The sequence below is a fragment of the Capricornis sumatraensis genome, chromosome 11, assembly GCF_032405125.1.
Source record: "Capricornis sumatraensis isolate serow.1 chromosome 11, serow.2, whole genome shotgun sequence".
NCBI lineage: Eukaryota > Metazoa > Chordata > Mammalia > Artiodactyla > Bovidae > Capricornis > Capricornis sumatraensis.
The window spans coordinates 89323538-89345386 of record NC_091079.1 but is presented as its reverse complement, the minus strand read 5'-3'; the positions used below and the strand labels follow the sequence as shown (position 1 = coordinate 89345386).

The window sequence follows — 21849 nt, the reverse complement described above, 5'->3', positions numbered from 1 at the left end:
TCACAAAGAGTTGGACATGACTGAGCGACTTCACTCACTTTCCTTTCCTCTCCACTAACAGACATATTCTTCTTATCCTAAGCAAAAATTAAAATTGTTTTAGCTCAGTCCCTTCTTTTGCTTTCCTTTCATTGTCAAAATAATCTACATCTGTTGGTTACTCTTTCTTAGTACTGCTCTGTGACTTACTTCTACTCTTATCGCTGTAATAGAGCTGTGCTGTAAAAGACAAATAATGATCCCCTAATTGCCACATCCAAAGACTTTTTCTCCATCCTCAGCCCCTTGCCTTTCTGTAGCATTTATATTGTTAGGACACACAGCACTGTGGTTAAGCAGCCCTGAGAGTTAAACTGCCATAATTTAAAGTTACCTCTGTAGATTGAAATCTTTGTATTTTGGTAAGTTTGAAAAATCTCCTTGTTGCTCCATTAATCTTCTATAAAAAGAGATGAGAATAATGGTATAGGTTTCATAAGGTTGTTGAGTGGATGATAATTTTGGTAAGGCATGTTGCAGTGCCTATCTCATTACAGATGTTCAATAAACATTCACAACTGTGTTTGAACACACCCTTTCACCTTTGGTGGGTAAAGTTCTTCCTAAGCTTATTTAAACCATGTTCTTCTTCTCATTCACTTCTATGTATATCTCTTTAACTTCTTAGCTGGGTGATATTGGGCATGTTTTTAAGCCTGATAAATGGAGATTATTACTTATTCATAAAAGATTGAAATGATGCATGTAAGAAGTTTAACTTTAGCATAACATCTGGCATTCAGAAAACACTGGCTTTCCTGACTAAAGAGACAGAGAAAACATCTCTGATTCAGCAACTTTCCTTCTTCTTGTCTTAAATCTGAATGTTGATTTCTGGTATAAGGCAATCACAGGGCAATTAGGAGAGAAAAACCAAGAGAACTGCAGAGATGACCATCTGATATCATTGAATAAACATCAGCAGCCCCTATGTCAGAATTTTCATGTTTGCTTTTGTTAAGCCATTGTGAACTGGCTTAAACTATGTGATTTTCTATTACTTGCAATGAAAATATTCCTAATGATACAGTCCCAATTTATGCTTCACAGTTTTAGCTAACAGTCTTTCTATTATCCTTCTAGGCAGTTTATAAAGATGAACCCAGAGTATCCACAGTTATTTTAAATGTAACTACATCTATTTTGAATACTTCTGCTACAAATAAACTCTTTATTTAGCTCTTTGGGAAAGATGTTTTTTAGGTGAAATGCCTGAAGGTCTTAGACAGCCATAGTTCCCCTGCCTGTGGTGTAAAATGGCAGTATCATCTTGTTAACTAAAGACAACAGGTTTGCCTACATATGCAATATGCCAGATATTTTTCTCTAACTATTCCACTAAGAAGCCACTTAGTAGATTGAAAAGATAACACATTTTGGAGTTGGACAGATGGAGATAAAGTTTGGTTTCACCACTTCCTAAAATATAAGTTTTTTAATCTTCAGTTTCTTTGATTATAAAGAATCCAAAAAAGGGGGGATAATATTCCTGCAAAAGGTTATTATGAAGAGTTAACATTAATGCTGCCAAGGGCCTAGCATAGTGCACAGTGTGGAACACAAATAATCTGCTCTTTTACTGCTTCAGTTATATAGTAGACAGTGAGTAAATGTCACCACCCTGAAGCCTCTCACAGAGCATTAAAAAAGACGAGTTAAAATTCACCCATAAGAAGCTTTTGTAGATTAATCTCAACTATTCTGACCATACCCTTTCTGAGCTCCTATTAACATTTGTACAGTCATATGTTTTTCAAAAATTATTTCAGATAAGTAACTTCTACTTCAAATTATAGACTCTAACAACATGGTAATTACTCAAAAACATTTTTTATAATGCGTATTTAAGGAAGAGTTTTCAGAACATACACCTCTTTCTGTCATAGATATTAGTGACAGAATGAATGTTGGTCTTTTGCAGATGGTCACATGACAAATACTAAGCCTAAATATGGTTAATAAATTTATCTAAATTTCTTAGACATATTTTCCCACAGGTACTGAGAATATTATGTGTGTGTGTGTGTGTGTGTGTATTCTCCTTAATAGTAATAAAGTCATTTCAAGGTATACTGATGAATAAGGTGGTTTCAAAATATGCCAGTTTTATTGGGGAGGAAGGACAAAATAAAACAATAAAACAAATAGAATACAACAAAAGCAGAAATGAAATTTAAATATTAAGAAACAACTTTTTCTTTTATGACCCAGAAACTGGCTTTGAAGTTAATTCTAAAATGTTTTGGGCCCAACAGCCTCTAAGAGTGCCCATTTTGAAAGACAACAATCACGTATGTGTATATTTGACTTAAAAAATAGATTCCTTCTTTATTTACAACTGGACTAAAGATCTCATTTTATGAACATGATTTCTATGCTCAAAACAAAGAACATAGAAACACACAAAAAAGGTCTGTCAGGAAAGATCTTTTTTCAGTGAAGTGAAAGTCACTCACTCGTGTCCCACTCTTTGCAATCCCATGGAGTGTAGCCCACCAGGCTCCTCCATCCACGGGATTTTCCGGGCAAGAGTACTGGAGCGGGTTTCATTTCCTTCTATAGAGGATCTTCCTGATCCAGGGATTGAACCCCGGTCTCCTGCATTGCACGCAGATTCTTTACCAAGCCACCAGGGAAGCCCTCTTTTTCAGTGCTTGAGCCAATCGTCCAACATTACATATTTCAAATCTGTGGTTTTTCCCCCTACTTTTTGGACAAGTGTATCTTGACAAATACATTATTGGGTGTGTCCTTTAACATGAAAATGACCATAAGTTTTGTTGTAAATATCATTTAACGACTTAATGAAACAATACTTTTAATTTGTGTGATAAAATCAGATATTTTCTTGGCTGCGGTTACCTATTTCGCGACTTCTGAAATTGATTTCCCGTCCCGGAAACGGGTCGCTTCATAGAGTCTGAAGTCTGGTCGTGCCTGCCAGGCTACAGGGTTAGCTTGCCTCTGATGCTTTTGAATTGCGGTGTTGGAGAAGACTCTTTAGAGCCCCTTGGACTGCAAGGAGATCCAACCAGTCCATTCTAAAGGAAATCAGTCCTGAATATTCAATGGAAGGGCTGATGCTGAAGCAGAAGCTCCAGTACTTTGGCCACCTGATGTAAAGAACTGATTCATTGGGGAAAACCCTGATGCTGGGAATGATTGAAGGCGGGAGAAGGGGACGACAGAGGATAAGATGGTTGGATAGCATCACCGACTCAATGGACATGAGTTTGGGTAAACTCCGGGAGTTGGTGATGGACAGGGAGGCCTGGCGTGCTGCAGTCCATGGGATCGCAAAGAGTCGGACACGACTGAGCGACAGAACTGAACTGAACCGAACCCATCCTTTCCCAGATCGTCAGATTCCCGCGGCTTTTGGTAACCTAGCAACCAGGCGAAGCAGGCCGACATTTCCGGAACACCGGGGCGCCGCGATCCAATCAGCTCTGCAGAGTCGCCGCTGAGGCTGACGGGCCGCGGGCGACTGCCTGGCCGCCGGCGTCTGCACCATGGCGACGGGAGGCCGCGGGCCTGCGGTGGCGATGGCCGCTGGGCCCACCCTGTCGGCTGCGAGTGTGACTCTGTTCCTCTTGCTGGTCCTCCCTCGCGTCTCACAAGCTCAGACCTTCTTTTTCCCTTTCCGGCAGCCAGAGACGTGCGGCCACAACCAGTACTTCGATATCTCGGCGCTCTCCTGTGTGGCGTGTGGCGCCAATCAGAGGCAGGATGCCCGAGGTGAGACGGCTCGGGACGGGCCCTGGCCAAAGGAGCAGCCCCGCCTTGATGCTGTGCCCAGATCCCGGCCCCGCCTTGATGCTGTGCCCAGATCCCGGCGTCGCTGAAACATCTTTTTTTCTTTTTTCCTGCGGAAAGAATGTTTCAGAAAGGTTAACTGCCAATGCCTGAGAGGAGGGTCTTCTTGAAGGATTGAGGCTTAAACACACAACGAAGGAGGTTGGGGAAACCTTGAGTCAGCTACCCGCTAGGCCTCGTAATGAATTTCTTGGCTCCTGTCCCCTCCTCCTCATCAGCGGGCCCTTAGGGAGGCCCCTGGAAAGCTGACTACCTAAGAAAGCGAAAAGGAGAAGTAATCTTTGGGGTCGCAGAGAGTCGGACAACCAGAACTGTCTGAGGTGCTAAGAGCAGGTGACAGGACCTGTTTGGGAAGGAATGCAAATTAGCGCTCATAAACTTTGGTAGTTTTTTTTTTTTTTTTTTTAAATCTCAAATCTAGAAATGTAGAGCTGGAAGAGACCTTAACCATTTATGGTCCAGCTTTCTCAATTTATGGATTAAAAAATGGACGTCCAGATGAGGTCAAGTCTTCTTTGTCCTGTAAATTGGAGACAGGAAGAACTCCTGTATCTCTTTGCCCTCTGCCCTCTGTATTTCCACTATACAAAATGTCCATAATAGTATAGATTTCCTTAGTACTTAGCCCTTTCATTGTTGAATATTACTAACTCCCTCCAAAGTCTCTTTATATTTTTTTTTTTCTTGAGATGTTCATCATTCATCCTAGTTGTCCTTTGAAACTGCTCAGGATGAGACATTCCCTGTATTCTAAAGTCTAGGATGTTTTTAATCTCAGTTTGGTCACCCATGGTATTAACTTTCTGCCATCTTGAAATTTAATTTGTCTTTAAGTCATTGTGTAGGACAAGTCAGGCTTCTCAGGTGAGGAAGTAAGAAGAAAGCGTTTCCCAGACCCATTCTATAAAATGTAAGGTTCATAGTCATGCACCCTGTTATCATAAGCATTCTACTACATGGATTCCTATTAAGTATCCACTTAATGCCTTCTTAGAGAATGCTGTCCTTACCTAGCCAGCAAATTGAATAGTGATTATCTTATAAAGTTTACTTTAATCTTTCCAAACAGAGGAAAACAGTGATTTATCTTGGTAACTTTCCTAATAAGATTTTGTTTTGACAGAATTTGAATTCAGTGAGTATATGTGTATGGTTGGGTGAAATAGACATGTAAAATCTCCCATAGCGATTAGTCAGTAGTTTGGTTATTAGTTTAATATTTATAATTTAATAATTTATTTATGCTTGCACTTAAAATTATAGCAAACACAATACCTAGTGTATGCCAGACACACTGTAAGATATAAATATAACACTTTTATATGCTAATAATATGACTAATTTAGTACTTATATTAACCCCACAAGGTACGTACTGTTCCTAATTGGAAGCCAAGGCACAGAACAGTTCCTTGCTCAGGGTCACAAAACTAAGCAGCAGAATCAAGGTCAGAACCCAGGCAGTACTGGCTCCACTGTCTTGCTCTTAGCTCCTGCTTCTCAAGATCTTAAGAGTTATTAAAATTTTCCTATCTTGGAATTTTATTTATCAAGGTCAAAATTGGCTCTTCTTTTTAGGAACTTCATGTGTGTGTTCACCAGGATTTCAGATGATTTCTAATAACGGAGGACCTGATATTACTTGTAAAAAGTGCCCAGAACACATGGTATGGAGTATTTATTTTTTTTTTAAATCTTACTGTAAAAAATAGCAAATATCATTTTTTAAACTGTAATTTAATGCTGTACTCTAATATTTTCCCACAGACTTTAAAATTATTAAGCCAGCTTTGTTTTTACTAGAGTAAATTTTGGGAGATCAGTGAAATTTTGCATACTTGGAGAAAAATAAAAAGGTATTTTTAAAATCTGAAATTAAAAAGCCATATTTTGTTTATTTCTATTTCATAGAGAAACTACTTTATAAAGGAAAATAGATGAATGAATGATATATAGAGTGAGTTCAGTGTCTTAGACTTACTGTGTCAACAGTTTTACATAATGATTCATGTTCATAATGATACCTGAGTGATAAGTTCATCAAATGCCAATTTCATCACTAAATAAATAATACCTGATGCTGTTTTATTAATCATTTCATTATATCATAATTTTTGGAAAATTAATGTATTAATAGTTACTATATATGATGATTCTTGATTAACAGAAATATATCTTCCAATCATTTTGAATAATAAAGAGTCTTAGTGTGACAATTCTAACTTTCATAGTAATATTTCTTCTCATTTTTTTTCAAAATGCAATATTACCTCTTCTCATTATTGTATTTAAAAAAAATTTAATCTGGGAATTTAATATTTACCATTTGTCCTGGTTTATGACTAGTACTTATAGGTTTGATGATCATTTTCATACTTGAAGTTTTTGGAAATATTGACCCTAGCTGAATTATGATGAGCAAAAGCTACTAATACGAAATGGTGCCAAAGCAGACTAATTTTTCAGTGATGTTACTAAGCTTGGGGGGCTTCACTGATGGCTCAAGTGGTAAAGAACTCACCTACAATACAGGAGACACCGGAGATGCAGGTTCTATCCCTGGGTTGGGAGGATCCCCTGGAGTAAGAAATGGAAACCCTCTCCAGTATTCTTGCCTGGAAAATCCCATGGATGGAGGAGCCTGGCGGACTACAGTCCACTGAGTCATGAAGAATCAGATATGACGAAGCATGCACACACACACAACTAAGCTATCATAATTTTTAAATAGTCCTATATGTATATATGTATTAACAAATACAGGGGCATTTCTTGATAAATCCATTCTTTTCAACCAAAACTTACCATAATTTGTGTCATTGTTTTGTTATTACCATTGTTTTCTATTTATTTTGTTTATATCCATGTTTGTAATAAAATTACTGTATTTTTACCCCAGGTTTTTTTCTAAATCACGCAAGTCCAGTTTTGAATGATGTCGTATTTTATCAGAAATCTTTACTAGTACAAACTATTAGTGGATTAAAAAAGATCTCATAATTTAAACAACTTTAAGTATATTTATTTACCATAAGATTCATCCATTTTGGATCATAACTTAATTGCTAAAAGCTAATTATTTGAATTTTTAAAAATTAGAATAATTATTGTAGAACAGGTAAGGCTAAACTATTAATTACCTATTTGTAGATTCAATACTGTTGAATTTAGTTGCATTTTATCTTGGTAAATTGAAAAACTAGATGACAATATTAATCATGGTAATAAAAGCTCATTTGAATTGAAAGTCACAACGAAGAACTACTGCCTTTAGTTCTTAGTAGTTAATAGTAGTCAGTACATAGTTATAATGTATAGCTTAATGTTTGAATATAAACACAAATTGTCTTGCCAGGAAATTTTTATGTAGCTCATATGTGTATAATTTATTTACATATTGCCTACAAATTATACCCTATTGTGACTTTTTAAACTCACATGATCAGTTAAGAAGGAGAACATTAATTAAGAAAGGGGAAATAATTTTTTTTTTTCTTAAATTTAGAAAGGTGTTACTGAAGATGGCTGGAACTGTATTTCTTGCCCTGGTGGTTTAACTGCAGAAGGAAAATGCCACTGTCCCACTGGCCATATTTTAGGTGAGAAGTAGATTCTAGAATGTGTCCTTCTAGACTCTTTTTTTTTTTCTGTTTTTAATGTATACATTGTAACCACAGGAAATATAAGTGCTATTTTTTCTGTAGCTATTTCATAGGCAAAGAATGTTCTCTAGCGCACTCTTTTCAGTTAATGGTATGATTAAGATCATACCATTTAGATCTACCTCATTCTTTTTAATCCACTCCATGGCATTTTATAACTTTTTGCTATTTTAAATATTTAGATTGTTTTCTAATTAGTAATGTTTTGATGAATATTCTTATGTACGTAGTCAAGTGTCTCTGTAGGTTAGGTATCTAAAAATGAAGTTTTAGTATTATAGAGTGTGTGAATTTATAATACATACCACCAAAAGCCCTCTTAAGTTGAGAAATTTACCATAAGTCTGTGAAAATACTTGTTTCCCCAAACCCAGTGTAACAGGAGTATGCAGGTAAGAGGAAAGAAAATTTTTTAAGGAAAATATATTTATGATGATGATGATGATTTGGAAATTTCTGTATTATTATTATTTTTAATGTGGGAATGGGGAAGGCTTCACTTTTCAATACTTTATGTAAGGTGTTGACATACGTTTTGTTCTAACAAGTTGTTTTGAGAATTATTGGAATAATTACAAGTGGGTTTTACTAAGTGTATAGAAGCTTATATATTGATTATGAATTACATCTTATTGTTTCTAAATTGTTTAGTGGAAAGAAATGTTAATGGAACATTGTTGTCTCAAGCAACTTGTGAGCTCTGTGATGAAAGTGAAAACTCTTTTACAGTAGCAAATGCTTTAGGAAACAGGTAAGCAGTATGCTGGGTGCTGTCTTCATTAATATCTTATTTACATATTCCTTAGGCTAAAAGTAGGCATTAACAGGTAAAGAAGCTGAGGTCCGAGAATGAGACAGAATAGGATTTAAATGGGCTTCCTAGGTGGCTCAGCTGGTTGAGAATCTGCCTGCATTGTGGGAGACCTGGGTTCAGTCCCTGGGTTGGGATGATCCCCTGGAGAAGGGAAAGGCCACCCACTCCAGTATTCTGGCCTGGAGAATTCCGTGGAATATATAGTCCATGGGGTCGCAAAGAAGATTTAAATCTTGTTTCTGTCTCTTGCTGGTTGTTTGACCTTTGTTTGTTAAGCCAGTGTTCTTGTCTTCAGAAATGGGACATACCATCCACTTCATAGGCTATTATACCACAGCTCAGAAACATACTTTACATAACTAAAGTTTTTAGCTAAGTACTATAGAGTAAGTGCTCAGTAAAAGGTAGCTATTTTTAGCTATTTTTGTTTTATTATTGATATTATATAATTTGTACATATCTATAATACATAGTATATAATAATAACTTTTATTTGCAATCTACTTATATTTTCTAGGTACTATATTTATATATATTATTGATTTTATTTATACCTTGCCTTTTAATACAGAGTAGTGTATACTTTTGATATGTTTACTTTATTGCAAATAATTGCTTAGTTGAATGAACCTATTCTAATCTATTAAGTTAGAAAGACAAGCCCTCAGTTAAATTAGAGCTAGTTCATTAACGTTTTAAAAATAATTTTTGTTGTATTGACAGGTGTGTCCGATGTGAACCAACATTCATTAATACCAGCAGGTCCTGTGCGTGTTCAGAACCTAACATTTTAGTAAGGCTAATTACATTGATAATATATATATTTTTAAATTGAATTGCTGATATTCTTACATAAACTTTTTTTTTCTTATTTATTTATGAAGACAGGGGGCTTGTGTTTCAGCAGCACAGGGAATTTTCCTCTACGTATGATTTCAACTGCACGTTATGGAGAGCTTGTGAGTATGCTTCAGTTTTTTTGTTCCAGTGTTAAGGATATTTGTGCTTTTCTTCCTTCGGTAATTAATTTGGGGCTAAAATGAGCTTCAGTCCATTGTTGCCCAAATTGTCATAGGTTTGGCCATTAGGAGCCCTTTGAGTTTGTTCCTATGTCTTTTGGACATAACTGTATTTTTCTTAGAGCATTTCTTGTCTGGCACAACAAGATTTCCAGGCTCATCTTATACTTTTCCTGCTTCGATCCTAGAAACAGCTATTTCTCTGAGAAGCTCTTAAGGATAATATTTAGAAACAAAGATTACCATGCTTAGTATGCTCTCATTAGCAGACATAGCTAGAAAATATATACACACATTATGTATAAACGTGTGTGTGAGAGTGTGCTCAGTTGCTCAGTTGTGTCCGACTCTTTGAGACCCCATGGACTTAAGCCCACCAGGTTCCTCTGTTCATGGAATTTTCCAAGCAAACATACTGGTTTGGGTTGCCATTTCTTACTCCAGGGGATCTTCCTGACCTAGGAATTGAACCCACTGCTCTTGTATCTGCCACATTGGCAGGTGGATTCTTTACCACTGTACCACCTGGGAAGGCCATGCGTATACATACTCAGATCTATAACTGTTTCTGTGTTTATCTTATTGTTTTATGTAATTTCTAAGAGAAACATCTAGTCCTCTATAGTAATATATCAGACAGTCAATAAAGAATTTCCAAATATTTGAGTCAGTGTCTTCACATTCCCTTTCCCCAAAGACAATGAGCTTACATCTTGGTTTGTTTTCCCAACTTTAATTTTGAAAAAACTTTATTGCAGAAACGTTAAAAAAAAAACAAAACAAAGACAATGACTGTGCATGGATCTTTTACTAGTTTAACCAATTATTAATGTTTTGCCAAATTTGCTTTCTCTCTGTGTATGTAAATATGCATACACACACATACATTCATATTTTTTTTCTGAACCACTTGAAAATAGGTTGTAGCTGTGTAACATTTTACTCCTAAATATTTTGTAGCTCCTAAGGAAAACAGCATTTTTCTGGTATCACAGCTAAAAAGATTAATAGAATTATTTGATATACTATACATATCTAAATTTGCCTACTTATTTCAATAAAGTCTTTTATCCCTGCCCTCTTTTTTGGCAAAGAGACCCAGGATCAGTGAAAGATCCCACATTGAAATTAAATCTCTTCAGTCTCCTTTAATTTAGAACAGAGATCTTTATCCTGTTTTGCTTTTTGGATTATTTTTTTCTTTTTTTCTTTTATGGTCATTGAGTCTTGCAGAGTCAATGCCAGCTTCCTTGTAGAGCATCCCAGAGTCTGCATTTTTCTCATTTTTTTCTTATGATTAGACTCTGTGAAACATCTTTTTGGAAAAATATGACATGGGTGCTGTGTATAGCCCATTGTATCATAACATGGAGCACATAATGTCAGGATATCCAGTTATTGGTGATGCTAAATTTGACTGGCTGGGCATGGTGCTGTTTGCCTTTCCTCCCCCTTGTAAAGGTACTGTGACTAATAAGTTAGTCTGAGATTTTACTGTGAGACTATATACATATCCTGTTTAGCAGTCATTGATTAATCTTATCTGAATCAGTTATTAAATTGGTTATATCAAAATGGTTTCACAATTTTATTGTTCCTTATTATATTTTTAAGTTAGCAATCCTCTATAGAGTGCTTTCTTTTTTCTCTGTGCTTTTTTTTCTCTTTAGCTTTACTGCAAACCCCTGGTATCACTAGTATGTTATGAACTGTCACTGTTATTCTTCTTTTCGAAGCTCAGTTCGGTTCAGTTCAGTTGCTCAGTCGTGTCCGACTCTTTGCAACCCCATGGACTGCAGCACACCAGGCTTCTCTGTCCATCACCAACTCCCGGAGCTTGTTCAAACTCATGTCCATTGATTCGGTGATGCCATCCAACCATCTCATCCTCTGTCGTCCCCTTCTCCTGCCTTCAGTCTTTCTCAGCATCAGGGTCTTTTCCAATGAGTCAGTTCTTTGCATCAGGTGGCCAAAGTATTGGAGCTTGCACTTCAGCATAGGCCCTTCCAATGAATATTTAGGACTGATTTCTTTTAGGATTGATTGGTTTGATGTCCTTGCGGTCCAAGGGACTCTCAAGAGTCTTCTCCAACACCACAGTTCAAAAGCATCAATTCTTTGGCACTCAGCTTTCCTTCAACTCTCACATCCATATGTGACTACTGGAAAAAGCATAGCTTTGAGTAGATGGTCCTTTGTTGGCAAAGTAATGTTCTGTCTAGGTTGGTCATAACATTTCTTCCAAGGAGCAAGTGTCTTTTAATTTCATGGCTGCAGTCACCATCTGCAGTGATTTTGGAGCCCAAAAATTAAAGTCTGTCACTTTATTTTTATTTCCATTTATTTCCAACAATTCCATTGTTTCCCCAACTATTTGCCATGAAGAGATGGGACCAGATACCATGATCTTAGTTTTCTGAATGTTGAGTTTTAAGCCAGCTTCTCCACTGTCTTTGATTTTCATCAAGAGGCTCTTTAGTTCTTCACTTTATTTCATAAGGGTGGTGTCATCTGCATATTTGAGGTTATTGATATTTCTCCTGGCAATCTTCATTCCAGTTTGTGCTTCTTCCAGCCACCCTTTCTCATGATGTACTCTGCATAGAAGTTAAATAAGCAGGGTGACAATATACAGCCTTGATGTACTCCTCTTCCTATTTAGAACCAGCCTGTTGTTCCATGTCCAGTTCTAACTGTTGCTTCTTGACCTGCATATAGGTTTCTCAAGAGGCAGGTCAAGTGGTCTGGTGGTCCCATCTCTTTAAGAATTTTCCAGTTTGTTGTGATCCACACAGTTAAAGGCTTTGGCATAGTAAAGCAGAAATAGATGTTTGTCTGGAACTTTCTTGCTTTTTCGATGATCCAGTGGATGTTGGCAATTTGATATCTAGTTCGTCTGCTTTTTCTAAATCCAGCTTGAACATCTGGAAGTTCATGGCTCACGTACTGTTGAAGCCTGGCTTGGAGAATTTGGGGGCATTACTTTACTAGCCTGTGAAATGAGTGCATTTGTGTGGTAGTTTGAACATTGGCATTGCCTTTCTTTGGAATTGGAATGAAAACTGACCTTTTCCAGTCCTGTGGCCACTGCTGAGCTTTCCAGATTTGTTCGGCAGTGGCCAAATTTTCAAAGCTCAAATTGTCCCAAATTTGGACTTCCCTTTGGTATAGCTTCTGTATTATTTTAACATGTCTCCTTCAGTCTTCAGGCACTACTTTGGTTTCTCTATACCATGTTCCAGGCTCAACCAATAATTATAATTTTAAATTGTTACATAGTACCCTAGTTTATGCATTGAAATTCATGTAATTGTATGTCTATTGAATATTTAGGTTTTTTGTTATTAATATTGCTGTCAACCATTTTATGCACATAGATGTGTTTTTCCTTTTGGAGAGATTATTGACTTAAGGCACATGTCCTAAGTGTTTTTAAATTCCTGGGTTAAAAGTATGTGGATATTGTTTTATAAAGGATCATGCAGCTTTATCCTTGGCATTTGTCTGTGGCTTCATTATGCATGCATTTGCCAGTACTGTTGTCAATACTTTCCATTTTTACTAGGTTTTCTGTGTGTGTTAGCCAATGTTCTACACAATTTTTGCTTGTTGAGGAGATGAAAATAGTGACTCATAATTTTATTTTAGATTTTTTGGATAGTTATGGTGCCATATTTCATATAATTTGGTTTTATCACCTTTGTCCATGTTCAGAGAATTTACTACAGATGGTGTTTCTCAGTGTCTTAATTTTTAGCAGGATATACAGATGAGCTTTACAGCAGTGGTTCTTAACTAGAGGGAGGCCTGTATCTGCAGTTTTCAGAGGACGTGCGTGCCTTGGTCTCATTCTAGAGATTCTGATTCATGTGGTTTAGAATGAAACCAGGCATTTTCTGTTTTCAGGAAATTCCACAGTTGATTCTGATATTCATCATTGTTTGAGAATCACCACTTTGGAGATTTTAAATGTTAGTTTCTCTGTGTATCCCCAATCTCCTGTTGCTTAGAAATCATTCACTAATATTTCTTTTTTATTACTAGCAATTTAATACAGTGTGATAATCCTAAATCACCAAATATTAATCAAATCTAAGTCAAGATCTAATTTTTCTTTTATTCTTTTGCACTTTGATTTTTGTTTTAGTGAAATGGGCATAATAGATTTTTTTTTAAATTATTATTATAAACATACTTTATTTCCTTGTATCTTTTCTGAGCGATGTGATTTTGTAATTCAGTCCTACTTGTAATTACTGACATTGGTTGGAATTAATTCTTTTATTCCTATTAGAGTCTATTTTTCTGATAACACTAGGAAAGTAATATTAGTTATTTCCCACTCAGCAATGTGCACAGTAATGTCTTCCTAAGTGTGTAAGGTTAAGGAATTTCTATTTAAACGTAAAACTAAAATTCATCTTTTTGTTTACAGGGCATATCTTTCACTTCAGAATGGTTTGCAAAGTATTTGCAGTCATCAGCAGCTGCTTGTTGGGTATGTTTGAATTTCTAGAAAATAGTTTTTATTTCATTTCAGAGAAAATGTGGAACCATTTTTTTTCCCCAGTGAATAAAACTTTTCTAAGTAGATATATCTCCTTGGTCATATTCTATTAAAACCCTTTCTAAGTGGACTGAAAGAGACTAATAAAGAATATGTTATTCATTTCACACTTATTATACATAAATTAAATATGTCCAGACTTACTTAGCTGAAATTGAATGTTAGGGGAAACTGATTCGTACTGTCATTTAGTAAATGTTTGTTGATGACCTACTGTATGCCAGGCCCTGTTCTGAAATCTTTTAAGTTATCTATTTTAGGAAAAGACAGAGAAAAATCCCGTGTGGAATTGTAAGTAATTGTCAGGTGATGCCAAGTGCTATAAAGACAAGCAAATTGGGATAAAGAGCATAGAGAGTAGAAGGTGGGTCTAACTTACGGAGGATGGTCAGGACAGGCGTCTCTGACAGTATGATATTTGAGCCAAGACTTGGAAGTGGGAGTGAGCCATGAAAATATCTAGAGGAAGAGAATTCTAAGCAGAGACCACAGTAAGTGCAGAGGTCCCAAAGCAGGGGTTCTCTGGCATATTCACGCTAAAGAAACAGGAGAGAGACCTAAGTGGCCAGAGCAGTGAGCAGGGAAAGTGGAGAAATGAGTTGAAGGATGAAGGGAGTGACTATAAGACCTAGAGTTTACTGGAAGGGATGTAGAAGATTTTGTGCAAAGGTAAACAGTGGTTGGCGTCAGGTTTTGAAACAGATCATTCTAACATGGAAAGTAGGTTTTGTTAGGGCAAAGACAAGCAGGGGGACCAATTAGGAGGTTATTAGAGTAATCCAAGTGAGAGAAAATGGACCTTTGGACAAGGGTGGTTCCATGGAAATGAAAGAAGTACTAAGCTTCTGGATATATACATTTAAAATTGAGCCAACAAGGTTTAGTGATGAGTTGGATATGAGAAGGGAGAGAAAGAAGATTACTGCAGTGGTTTTTATTTGAATAACTGTAAAAACGAAGTGGTCTTTTCCTGAAAGAGAAAATTGAGAAAGACGTTTGAGAGTCAAACTCAACAGATTTTGTTGTTCATAAAACAGATTACTTAAAATAGGTTAGATTTATATGCAATAGATATAAAGTAGATTAAATAAAATAAAAATAGGTTAGATTTCTGTTCTAATATTAGGAACTAGTTATTATTCTTTCAAATATAATTATTTCATGTAATAGTTTTTTTAAATATCATGCTGTAGGTTTTTGGTTGGTTCTTCTTCATTCAGTTGCTTGTCTTAATATTTTCACCTAAAATTTCAGGTAAAATTTATAAATTATTAACCTGCCATATGGAAAGTTCTTTTCTACTTTAATTAGAGGAAAGGTATTAAAAGCAAAAGAATATCCAAAAAAAGAATTTGCAGAATTCAAATTCTAAGCATAATTAAATTAAAACTAAGCATAATTTTTGTATCAACTTTTGTTTAGGATATTAAAGTCCATATATTTCTTTGTCATTGTTTTCCTGTAGGTGTATGGCAATCTAACATCTTGCCAAGCTCTTGGAAATATGTGTGTAATGAACATGAATTATTATGACTCCTCTACTTTTGATGCATGTGGATTGTTTCAGGTTATCTTTGAAAATACTGCTGCACTGGGCACTGTTCATTCTGTTACCTTTTGGTAAGGTTATTCTAATTAATGAACCAAATTTGCAAAATTGGTCATTGTGACCAAATGCAGTGCAATTACTTTCACAAATATGTACTAAGACCGTTCCCCCATTATTAAAACAATTGTGATTGTTTATAGGAGACAGAATCTTCCATGGCTGTTCTATGGAGACCAGCTAGGATTAGCACCTCAAATACTTAGTACTACACCTCTTCCTACAAATTTCAGTTTTAAAGGGGAAAACCAGGTACAAATCTCTATATTATTGAAGGTTAACTACATTTTGATTTATAATTTTGAAAGGTAACAAGAATATTACTAGACATAATTCTTGATAGATTTTAAAACTTTTAGTGACTAAACTAAATCTAAATATTAGCTACTGAGGAACTAAACAATATAGAGTCCAGTTTTCTTGCTTGAGTGTCTGGATGCCTCTGGATTGTGTGTTATGGCAGCAAGAAGTACCTGTGGGTTGGGAAGGGTTTCATCACCAAACACAAAGCCTTTTCTATCCTGTATCTCCACATTTTCAAAAGGGCTGCCAAAGATTGAGTGGGATTCTGTGTGTTTCCTCGGCATTTCACAGGTCCAAATTCTTACCTTCATTTCTTTGACCTTCTAGAATGAAAGAATAGATCATTTCCTCCTCTGTTCATCCCCCATTCGCGCACACACACACTCATTTAACAGGTTTGAAAAGAAGTTATCTGTCACTGCCTCTCAATTCTGAAGTAATAGTTTTTGTGCAAAAACCCAATCTGTTTATATTAAGTGTGTTTAATCAGAGAGATACACTGATTAATTTTTCCTCAAAGTAATGATTGATGAATTCAATATTTGGTCTCTAGGAAAGGCAAAGATCATTTGGCAATGAAAAAATTTGTATAGACTATTATATATACTTTGAAAGTCTGAACTCTGGAAGGTTTTATAGACCATTATATATATTCATAGACTTTCAGAGTATGTGACATTATTTTATTCTTGTTTTTCTGTAAGCAGAATACAAAACTGAAGTTTGTTGCTGCTTCCTATGATGTGAGAGGAAATTTTCTCAAGTGGCAAACTTTAGAAGGAGGGATTTTACAGGTGAGTATGATTCTAGAGAGAATCCCTAACGTGTTATTTTTGACTGAGGCAAAATGAGGAAAAAACTAGATTATTGCTTGAATAGAACATCAGTTTGCTTGCTAGAGTTGATTTTTCTTGTTTTGTTTTAAATTGGAATTTCTTAAAACTAAGTTATAACAGAGATGCCCCCTTAATTTTTCACTCCCTTGATAACATTAAATAAGTATTATATAAAGTATATATCCGTGTTAAGTCTTGAGAACCCTTAACTATAAGCAAAGATTCGTGAGCCATATTTATCACTTGTGTTCTTTTGTTGTAGCTTTGTCCAGACACAGAGACGAGACTAAATGCTGCTTATTCCTTTGGAACAACTTATCAACAAAGTGTAAGTTGGAACTATTTTAGGCAGTCTACAGTTTGGCTTCATTTTTCACATCAGCAGTAATTGGAATAATTATTGAATTTTTGAAATTAGTAATTTTTTGTGAAAAGAAAGTGAAAGTGAAGTCGATCAGTCATTTCCGACTTTGCAACCCCATGGACTGCAGCTCCTCCATCCGTGGAATTTTCTAGGCAAGAGTACTAGAGTGGGTTGCCATTCCCTTCTCCTGGGGATCTTCCTGACCCAAGGATCGAACCTGGGACTCCCGCATTGTGGGCTAATGAATAATTTATGAATGATTTTTATTAATATAATCAGCATGAAAACAGTACCTTATCATCCATAGAGTCTTAAACATCATAATTGTGTATTTGCTTCTGGCATATAGGTCTTAAAAATAATCCCTACTTTTGAGCATTTTGGAATGAAGCAGAAGTACTTCATTTTAAATAAACAATAAAGTGTTATCACTGCCTCCTCCCTCCACCCTCCAGTAACAAAATGCTTCCTTTTCTCTCCCTCCATGCTCGCCTCCCTCCCTCCCTGACCTTCCTTCCTTTGGTAATGCATTTTAAAACTACAGTATGGGACAAAGCAATATTATGAGCCGTTAAACATTTGAAAGACCTTCAATAGTCTACAAAAATACTTCTTGATAAAATGCTTATACACACACCACAGAACAAAACTGTGATTCCAGCTTTGTTAAAACAACAAAGAGCACCACTGGGGAAAACAGATGAGAAAAAGAAACATTTTTAACAGTGGTTATCTCTGGATGGTGGGATTACAGATTATTTTCTTTCTTTTCTACATTTTCCAGATTTTCTATCATGAACTTGAATTTGCTTTTATTATCAGAAATGACTTGTGTTACTTTAAAAAACTGTTGTGTGTCTACTTTGGGCCAGAATAATCAATACTTTTTAAATGCCACTGCTCTGTCCTCAGCATTTTATCATTTTTATCTCATCTGATCCATGAAATAGCTTTGTAAAATACATACTAGTTGTGTTTTGTCGATGAGGAAATGTTGCTCAGTAATATTAGGTAATTTGTTCAAATTCTTTCATCAAGTAAATGTTCTGTTAGGCTTGAAAACCATGGTCTTTCCATCGAACACAGTTGCCTCTCAGGGAGTTCACAGCCTAGTAGAGAAAGCAGCTATATAGACAAAGAATTGAAAAGAATGTGATGTGTTGGTCTATAGATATGAACAAGGAACCGTGTTGGTTCGAAGAAGGGTCCTTAACAGTTCCTAGGGAAGTTCGAAAGGCTTTACGCAGTGAGTGACACTTGAGCCTGCAGAATGAATATCAGTTTACCAGGGAGCACAGTAGGGAAGGGAATACCAGGCAGGAACACCATTTGCAGTGTCAGAGAGATGTAGAGTAGCATAGCATACTTAGAGACCAGAAGTAGGTTAGTGTGACTGAACCAGAGACAAAGAGGAAGCAGTGGGAGATAAACCTGGCACTATTAAGGGGAGTCAAATCATAACCAGTGTTTATCCGGAGAAAGAGTTGGGACCTCACCCCACAGGATAGGAGTTTTTAAACCTTTTTATTGCTGTACAGTTACAGTTGAGAATGAATGTATAGCCTCTACAGCTGGGTTGTAGGACAAGATTCAGGTGGTTCTTTACTGTTATTTTGGCCCTTATAAAAGAATCATATATAGTATTCATGTTTTAAAAGACGTATGAAAATGTGTATAAACAGTATAGTTGGAAGATACTTTCTTTTATAATTACAAATCTTTTAAAGATAGTAAATATGCTTTCTAACTTTCAATTTGGGTACTTTTATTTTTAATTTTATTTTTCAGTGTGAGATTCCTATCCCTAAGATCTTAACTGACTTTCCCACTCCTACATTTTATGATGTGTACCTTGAATATACTGATGAGAATCAACACCAATACATTTGGGCTGTGCCTGTGTTAAACTTAAATCTTCAGCACAAGAAAATGTTTGTGAACCAAGGTAAGGCAACCATACACACCACTCTTTCTCTGAGCTGAAATCAATAAATAAGTCAACCAACATAGCTTAATAAACCACAGATTATAAGAAAAGTCATGGATTCTCTATGATGGTAAGCTTGTTTGTTTTTTTAAAATATTTATCTATTTGGCTGCACCAGGTCTTTGTTGCAGCATGTGGGATCTCAGTTCCCTGACCACGGATCGAACCTGGGCCCCCTGCCTTGGGAGCACAGTGCCTTAGCCACTGGACCACCAGGGAAGTCCCTGACTGTAAGGTTTTATGTAGCATGCCCCACAGTAAAACAGTAAGGTTGTTGGTGTATTTACTCATTGTGCTTAGTCACTCAGTTGTATCCGACTGTGTGATGCCATGGACTGTAGCCTGCCAGGCTCCTCTGTCCATGGGATTCTCCAAGCAAGAATACTGGAGTGGGTTGCTCTTCCCTTCTCCAGGGGATCTTCCTGACCCAGGGATCAAATCTGTGTCTCCTGCATTACAGGCAGAGTCTTTACTGTCTAAACCACCAAGGAAGCCTTATTTACTAAATATATCAGGCTTTTTATTAAGAAATTTTATCATTCCTGAAAGTTTATCCTGAGAAAAACAGTAGAACTGTAACATCAGGGCTTCTTCAAACCATCCTTGAGCTGCTTTTTGGACAAATTAGTTTCTTTTGTTGTTTCTCATTTTATAAAGTCCTATTTATTCAGGTAATTTGCAGGGAAAATCCTTCCAAACTGATGAAAAGTCCAGACAATCAGAAAATATTCAAGTGCAGGTGGGGAACGCTATTAGTAGGAGTTTCTCACAGCAGGAGTGGTTTTTGCAACCATCTTATTAAAACAAAGTGTACTAATTTATGTTTTAAATTTGTCTAGTAATCTTCACCTTGAGTGCCATCTTGAACAATTGAAAGTATTTTTTAAAACCCATCTTTTTTTTTTTAATTGATAAAAGACAGTAGTTCGGGCAAGTGGCTTCTGACTCGGCGCATTTTCTTAGTGGATACACTAAGTGGACGGGAAAATGACTTAGGAAGCCAGCCAAGATTAATTAGAGTCGCCACCCAAATATCACTGAGGTAAACAAATGTCTAATTTACTGAATGAGGCTTGGAGTATATGGAAAAATGTCATAGTGAAAGTGTTGACCTGTAATTGTCAGATGAAAACAGTAAGAACCCCTGAACTGGAATGATACATAATGTGTTCTAAGATGTCTAGATAGATTGGGATAGACTAATAGAGGGGATAATTACTTCAGAAGGGCTGCAAGAGTTTGCCAAAACCCATGTCCTAAGCCCCACTCTAGACTTGCCAAGTTAGAACGAGTTGAGAGGTGGGGAGCAGTGAGGATCCACTGGCTGATGGGGATGAGTTAGAGCCCACCAGATGATTGCAGCAGGTGGGCCTCCCGGGGCTCCACCTCCTTCAGCACCCGCTGCTCCAGGTTGGCCCTCGTTAGTTACCAGCACCTCGCTGTTCCTCGGATACTTGGACGACGGCCCTGCCTTAGGGTAGTGCCATGCAGCCCCCACCGTCTCTTCTCCGCTGTGAGATTCCCATCTCTGACCTTATCCGGCTTTCCCACTCCAGTACCTTACGATGTGCACCTTGAATACACTGATGAAAGCCACACCATCATCTTTATGGTGTTTCAACATACACTGCTTTTTCATTGTTTTTTTCATGACAATCTTCATGAGGTAGGCAGTACAGAAGCTTTGTCCTAACCCTTTCTGAAATCTACCTGTGCTCTTTTTAGCATTCCCTCAATCTGTCAGTGTAGATTCCCCAGTGAAAATCAAGTTGAAACCAGTCAGGTCTGACTTTATACTGATGAAACCATGTTGGCCGCTGGTACTTGGCATTTTCCTTTCTGAGTTTACAGATGGTGTGTTACTAATGCGTTGAATTCAGCAATATGTACCCTATTATATGCCACAAGTAGTACTAGATATGACACGTTCTCTTTAAGAATTCACCTTTTTTTAATATTTATTTTTATTTTATGTATTTATTTGGCTGTGCCGGATCTTAGTTGTAGCATGTGGAATCATTAGTTGCAGCATGTGGGATCTAGTTCCGTGATCAGGGATTGAACCTGGCCCCTGCATTGGGTGTGTGGAATCTTAGCCACTGGACCACCAGGGAAGTCACCAATAATTCATCTTTTTTTCAAAATTAGGATATTATCTGCCTTTCTCTAGTCATTAACTTTAAGTTCTCAAAAGTGGTACACAGTACTTCATTGATTTTGTTTGTAAACTTTGTAGGGCCTAGATCAAGAAGCGTTTTTTGAGGGTGTATTTTAATATAAAGTTTTGACCACTTCAGATAGCCTGTGTTAGTACCGTTAGTTTACGTTTAACCTCTTCTAGTTTTTAATAACTGCTGGTTCTGAGATCACCAAGACTATGCATATCACATTCAGAAGAAACAGTAAGTTAAATGTATGTTTAAGGGCCTCAGTATATTTTTAACTAAAAATGAATTTTCTTTTAAACAGCATCCACCTTGTACCCAACACAAAAAATGGAAACATTTACCCTCCCTTAATTACCATTGCCTACAGTGACGTCGATATCAAAGACCCCAACAGCCAGTCTGTGAAGGTGAGCTCTGTCTTGGGCATTGCCTGTCTATGTGTTAGTGTGGAACTGAGAGAGTTTGCATTATGATCAAAAGACTATTAGTCCTTTTCAGAGTTTTAAATAAACATAGCACTTTATATAGTCGAGACAGTTATTTCTTACTAATGGTGAGCTCTTACGGATTCTGCATATAAAAGGCAAGAATTAAGTTTGTCAGCAGGTAGTGTCACCAGCCGCTGGGCCTCCCTGTTCTGGATGCCAGGACATGCTGAGCCATATGGCA

General features: G+C 36.7%; 1 protein-coding gene across 1 annotated transcript in view; it reads left to right on the top strand.

Moving 5' to 3' along the window:
- Nucleotides 1-3551: 3551 nt before the first annotated feature.
- The window catches only part of TMEM67 (transmembrane protein 67), a 43200-nt gene continuing 24902 nt past the window's right edge, over nucleotides 3552-21849 (top strand). The window contains exons 1-14 of the mRNA XM_068983881.1: nucleotides 3552-3777; nucleotides 5433-5521; nucleotides 7360-7453; nucleotides 8168-8267; nucleotides 9054-9123; nucleotides 9215-9289; nucleotides 13785-13847; nucleotides 15382-15536; nucleotides 15666-15774; nucleotides 16533-16619; nucleotides 16924-16989; nucleotides 18814-18970; nucleotides 19931-20054; nucleotides 21482-21587. Of these exons, the coding sequence (XP_068839982.1) occupies nucleotides 3552-3777; nucleotides 5433-5521; nucleotides 7360-7453; nucleotides 8168-8267; nucleotides 9054-9123; nucleotides 9215-9289; nucleotides 13785-13847; nucleotides 15382-15536; nucleotides 15666-15774; nucleotides 16533-16619; nucleotides 16924-16989; nucleotides 18814-18970; nucleotides 19931-20054; nucleotides 21482-21587 (1521 nt within the window). The remainder of the gene's footprint in view (nucleotides 3778-5432; nucleotides 5522-7359; nucleotides 7454-8167; nucleotides 8268-9053; nucleotides 9124-9214; nucleotides 9290-13784; nucleotides 13848-15381; nucleotides 15537-15665; nucleotides 15775-16532; nucleotides 16620-16923; nucleotides 16990-18813; nucleotides 18971-19930; nucleotides 20055-21481; nucleotides 21588-21849) is intronic.